Below are 6,647 nucleotides of genomic sequence, written 5' to 3' on the forward strand. Positions count from 1 at the left end.
TTACAGAAAAAAAAATGGAATCGTGATTTCAGAGGCCTTATTCGTTTAATACCAGTCCCAAGGTTTTGAAAATATTAGATAAGTGATACCAAGAGGCTACTTATAATATAAATACTGTTATTAATGTATTATTCATATTACGTTTTTATCAGCCCATTCTGAGTTCATCATCCTAGCATGTTACTGTGTTCGGTGAGGAAATAAATAATATAACTCTACTAAACTAAAACTAAACATTTAAAATAATTTTCTGTGTTAGATTGTGTTGCTCCTCCCTCTGTCCTGATCATTTCAATGCATAAGACCGTAACGGGACATGATTTCAATGTAGGCCCTTTTTACAATGTTTTTTGACAATGTAAAAATTACATATGTTTCTAGTCAATGAAGACAGTTGGAATATATTTAAAATAAAATTATTTTAAGATACAGTTTTGGCAACATTGCTTCCAAAAAGTTGCATGTGAAACCAACGAGTTTTACACCCTCTCGAATGACTGAAAAACACACACCTTAATTGAATAACCTTATAATTTAGTAGAATCCAAACACACACCTCGGTAGCTTGTTGTCTCCGTAGTGCCACCTGAGCCGCCATGACCCGCTGTCTCTCCACCACCAGAAGACAGTTGGCACACTGGCAGTCCCTCCAGCGGCAGAACCGTTTATGCCCCTTCAGACACGACACCACGCCGTGGTTCCTGCAGCGGGCACACTTCGGAGTCCGGCTCAGCTTCCGCTGTTCACCGGACCCCTGGCTGGTGGCGCCCGGCTTGTCATCTCCCTTGGCCGGCGGCTCGTTGTCTCCTGCGCCGGACAGAGAGGAGCTGTAGTCCGGCTGGTCCTGGTCGTCACTTTCGGTCTCCAGACTCTCCACGTCGATCTCAAACTCTGCACCGGTGATATTCGTCATCATGTCTGTTGCCTGTCTCCCGGTGCCTCGTGCCTACCGTCCTATCTCCAAGGTCCTGGCTCACGCGACGGTTAATTCACTACAGTCAATTCAGTCTGAAATATAATAATATATCTGTCATTAAAAGCACTATGGAATGATGTTCCATATTGTGCGCCACATGGATGACAGTTTAATAATATGTCTAATAAACATATAATAAACATATAAATTAGTAATAAACAGAGAAATAATAACAGCATATATTCCCTCCAATCTATGAAGTGTGAAAAAACGAGTAAGATAAATGGGTAAAGCAGTTAGACGTACCTCAATGCAGCCAGGCTCCTCCAGAAAAGATTCAAAGTTTCCTTCCAACATCGACTCCTTGTTGCAGTGTGTCACTAGTCAGAGCGCTCTGAACTGATGAACTTGTCTGGATAACAGCACTGACAGACACCGCTGACAATCTGTTTAATTGTTGCTCAGTGTACCGCGGAACAGAGAGAGATATCCCAACGACAAATACAGACGTTGTTCTGACGTGGTCTGTCACCCTTGTCCGCTCCACGGTTTTCTTCCAGGCTTGAGCCAGAGCACCATCCCTATGAAGAATTTGGGTGCGAGTGGATTCCATCGTGATTGGCTCGTTTTCAACCCCTCGACCCTATTGGCTGTCCACGACGTTCTCTTTCTTGATGGGATTGTTGTAATGGCGTGGAGTTACAATCAAAACAAAACGAGGAAATGATTCATCAACATATTGGAGAGCAGAAAGAGAGAGAGAGGCTATGAGGCTATATAGAGGGCTTGATGGTGGCCTCATGCGTAATGACAGCCCGTAGCATAGGCCTCATATTCAATGGTAAGAACTTGAAGCTCTTATCAATTCATGAAGTGTAGCAACGTTGTCTGACATAGGTTTCCATCCAATTGGTGCCAGATTTTCATGCGAATATTCAAAAATTCGCATAAAAATATCCATCAAATTGACTTGTAGCCGAAAATAATTATGTGCGTGATGAGGTAGTGCACATACATATTACTTTTGTGGTTAAATTCCCATGTACCGAATTAAAACTACACGTTAAATGGGTTTCCATCGCATTTTTAACTCCACTGATGGTTTTGTCACCAAAAATGTTGCGTTATTTAGCAAATGTGCTCTAGCCAACAGCTTGCAGATAAAGTGCGGGTACGGTACATCATTAGATTATTATGGACAAAAAAGCAAGATTATTTTTATTTGTCAACCTCATCACCGTGCATTTTCACCACCCTGTGAAGTTCATCATCATTTATTTAATATGTAGTTTCAACCGCATGCTTTCCCGAGTCGTAGTGGGAGGACGACACGAAATACTATCACCACGTGACTCCAAGTTTATTTTAAAAATCAAGGTTATTATATCAGTGTTTGCCCATAAAAGCGTTTCCACGCCATTTCTTGCATAGTTAATTTTACTGACACAAAAAGAGCCCACCTTGTCTAGCATATTTTGTTTTGTCTACATTTGGTACTTTTACCGACAGATTTGCAGTTTCCACCAGGCCTGTTGTGTCATGTACTTTACTTTCATAAAACGGTTGGATGGAAACCTGATTATTTAAAATAGAACTTTGATAGATGCTCTTTGCATTAGATTTTTTTTTAAATGGTCCTACTGTCGGTTGGAATAATCCCAATTAGGCCCTATTAAATTCTAAATTATTCAACAGCATTTGCGCTTTGTTACAATGACCGTTAGACGATTCAGCAGACACTCTTATACAGAGCGATTTACATGCGCAATTAAGATGGAAGTCCCTTGCTGAAGGGCACATCGACAGACGTTTTATCTAGTCAGCGCCGGGATACAGGTGTTAGTTGGTTTCCGTTTGTAATATGCATACATTCCTTCCTATTTGTTGTTTTATTGTGGATGTTTGGGCCTCTAATAATGTCATTCACATTCGCTCGTAAAGACCAAAACGGATTTTCATTTATATTGACATTTCGAGTACAACATAGGCTATTGAGAATTTCCTGGTGTTTTAAAAAAAAAAGTACATTTGTTTTAAAATAATACTCCGAATAATTCTAAATAATAGTCCTATTACAATCAGATAATAAATATTCCTAAAATAACTGTAGGTTACATGTTGTACGAGGAAACAACATTTGGGCTAGGCCTGTATGACAAATGTAGGCTACAAAATGAAATACATTTGTCAAAATGATCAAAATACTTTCAGACTTTACCAATGCCTACATTGACTTTGTTATTGCTATTTTAATGATAAGTACATTACCACTGTGGAATAATAAGTGCTTACAAACTGGCATATTTTTACCTGATGTGGCACCATTGACTACATTTTATTTTTATAGAATGTATTTCATCATAATATAGGGCTTTAGATATTATCCAGAAGGCCTGCTAAGCAGTTACATTACCTATCACCTTCGGTACCGTTTCAACCCTGTCAATGTGAGCAGCTGGAATTAGTGAGACAAAGTGACAGAGTACAGATTGGCCTGATTATAAAGTTGACGCAACAAACGAGTCTGTGAAAACATCGTGTCAGCATGCGGGCCTAGAGAACACCAAACACAACTAACTCTCACTGCCTGCCTGCCCAGCTGGCCTGCCTCGCCCTACAGACCTTGGAGTTATAGTATGAAACACACGCGGCGACGTGAGAACACATCTTCACAATGTCACCCTACTGATTCATGGCTGCTGTTCCAATATCAATTGCAGCTTAAATGTGACATCCTATAGGAATAGATAAATCCATTCTAATCAAATGTTATTGGTCACATACACATGGTTAGCAGATGTTAATGCGAGCGTAGCGAAATGTTTGTGTTTCTAGTTCCGACAGTGCAGTAATATCTAACAAGTAATCTAACAATTTCACAACAACTACCTTATACACACAAATGTAGAGGAATTAATAAGAATGTGTACATACAAATATATGGATGAGTGATGCCGTGCGGCATAGGCCAGATGCAGTAGATGGTATAGAGTACAGTATATACATATGCAATGAGTAATGTAGGATATGTAAACATGATTAAAGTGGCGTTATTTACGGTGACTAGAGATACCTTTATAAAGTCTGTCTGTTTAAGTGGTCAGAGATTTGAGTCTGTATGTTGGCAGCTATGTTAGTAATGTCTGTTTCGCAGTCTGATGGCCTAGCGGGTTAGCTCCAGGAGAACCAGTAGGTTAGGGGTCTGTTGAGGATGCTGTAATGTGACACCGACCAATAGGAACGTAGTTGACCGCCAGGGGGGAGGGGCCTCATTTGGAGATCGAATAGACGCGTGTTTCAGACGCTTCTGTTGTAGATCAATACATCTGACTAATTGGGATTTTATTTTTAGGGCCATATACAAAGTTGTTGAAGCTGTTTCCTTCTGCCTCCACGAATAGAACAATTCAAGGAAACAAACGTGTTGAATTGGTCATTAAAATAGGTTGGACAAAGTTAGCCTTTTACTGCAGTGGGCTAAAGCAGGGCCACACAGTGTTTCTTGGTAGTCTTTAACATATCTACTTTTAAACAAAAATATACACCTCACACACATGGTTATTGGCTTTAAAATAATAAGACACCTATACCATGTCAGATATAGAGTTGAAATGTATTACATTTTGAGTTTGCATCCCAATATTAGACTTCATAAGACTGAAATTGAACAAAACCGTTTGACATAGAAACCAGATTTGAAATGTTTATTAATTCTGAAAAATATGAACATTCCACCCATGAGGCCGTAGAGGGCGATTTGGTGATTTGACTGCAGGAAGGCGCTACACACTGTAGGCCTGTTTAGGGGTCCACAGTAGCCTATACAGCCATATGTGAGACACTTTTTTATCAATCATACCCGCAATGAGGGCCCATTGAAAAAGATTAGGCTTTTGTGCCTACAGGTCTAGATTAGAACCTATAAGGAATTACATTTCAAAGGGATGTTCCTTTTGTGCCTAAAATGTTGCAAAATAATGAAAGGACATCAACATGATGCTGATATAATCCGCGGCAGCTGGAAGACATAGTTCATTTCTTCTTGTAGATGAACATTTTCTTTAGTTCTATCAGTTTTCCTTGGCTAGTCCTCTATAGGTTATAGGCTGCACATAAGGCCTATATATAATACGTGATCTGATTAATACAACGTGGGAAAATTAGGATTAAATCATTTATCTGAAAGTGCAGATGGGAAATATTGTTTAGACTTTTTTTAATGAGAAAAACACAAAATACAAAATGTATTTTGACATGATATATTGAAAATTAAGAGTGTGTTTTGGGAAATGGGTAACATTTGGCCTAGGCCTACATGAAAACAGAGAAGAAGAATTGGATATGAAGCGACCATGGCCTAGCCTACTCATATTCAGTGGAACCTTTTAGCTGCCAGAGAGTGTTTTGACTGCAGTGGGTAACTTAACTTGTTGTCCAGTTTTTCCATTGTTCAGACCTGCCATACCCCGAGCATTCACACAGGCCTCCCTCCCAACATGTGGTGAAGCCGTCAGTGGGCTATGCAGGTGCAGCTTGCCACTCTCTCCTCTTCTCTAATTTATTATCGGGGTTATGACCGCCTCTACCTTAGCACTGCCCAGGGTACCATTTCCCCGGCAGGAATGCTTTGATGTAGCCGGTCACAGTGTCTTCCAAACAGATTAGATGACCCAATATGAGCGCCGGGTGTCTTAACAGAGGTCCGATTTATGTAACCTCTTCGCTCCCAAAAGGAAATATACTGTCTTTGGGTTTTCTCTATTAGACCAAATAAGACACATTGTATTCATGGCCTTGGTTCCGACTGTTGAAGTGGTGAGTTCATTTTTCAGATCAGAGATCTTCATTGGGAAATCAAGCTGGCATTCAACTTCATGTGTGTTGTTAGGCCTCATACAATTCTAAATGTTTCATAGAATTCTGTTAATTATATTTCTATGGTATGAATGAAATCAGGGTTTCCAGTAAGAGCCTAATTATATCCCAGTTTATACCTGGTTCTAACTTGCATCCTTTGTCCTGATCTTGTCCACATTGTGATTGTGTCCACATTTTCAGACAGGTGTAAACGATTAAAAGACACCTCGTGATCTGATTGTGATCCGATCTTCCTGCCCTCCTCCATAGGTAGTAGTCAGACACACATTGTGTCTGGATATCTTACAAGTGTTTACAGATCTGGACAGATCTTTTATTTTTGTAAACTAAATGTACAATTTTAAATTCAGAAAATGAAGACAAATGTCATGGACAAAATGATCGTCACCCCGGAGCTAGTACTTGGTTGCAGAACCTTTAGCCAAGATAACTATTGACAAATGTTTCTTGTAGCCATCAATAGAGTCCCACAGTATGAGTCATAATGCCCATAAAACCTAGCGGACAAACAGGGAAATGGTTCAAATAGTTTTTCCACCATTCATTTTGCCCACAGGGGACTTTAGAAACACTTAAAGTAAGGGCTGTGTTTTGTGTAGGCTTACCCTGGCATGACGTTTTGATAATGGTGTAAATCTCTGTTGGACAAAGTTACTTGTATCAATGTTTGCCTGTATTTACGCCCCCCAAAAATGAAATGTTGATTAGTTGCTAATGTGGCTATCATAAAGAACTACAAATGACATGATGAGCTGGACGAGACTGACGAATCAAGGTAAGAATCTCTGGATTAACTATATAATCTTAGCTAAATGTAGTAATTAATAAATTGGCTACATATCTTTAAATTTAC

The 6,647-nt window shown here is 39.6% G+C and overlaps 1 protein-coding gene across 1 annotated transcript in view; it reads right to left on the bottom strand.

The window, feature by feature from the left end:
- The window catches only part of LOC120037122 (doublesex- and mab-3-related transcription factor 2-like), a 7,069-nt gene extending 6,156 nt beyond the window's left edge, over positions 1-913 (bottom strand). Inside the window, exon 1 of the mRNA XM_038983299.1 lies at positions 557-913. Within this exon, the coding sequence (XP_038839227.1) occupies positions 557-913 (357 nt within the window). The remainder of the gene's footprint in view (positions 1-556) is intronic.
- Positions 914-6,647: the final 5,734 nt, after the last annotated feature.

Source organism: Salvelinus namaycush, unplaced genomic scaffold, assembly GCF_016432855.1.
Source record: "Salvelinus namaycush isolate Seneca unplaced genomic scaffold, SaNama_1.0 Scaffold1579, whole genome shotgun sequence".
Lineage (NCBI taxonomy): Eukaryota > Metazoa > Chordata > Actinopteri > Salmoniformes > Salmonidae > Salvelinus > Salvelinus namaycush.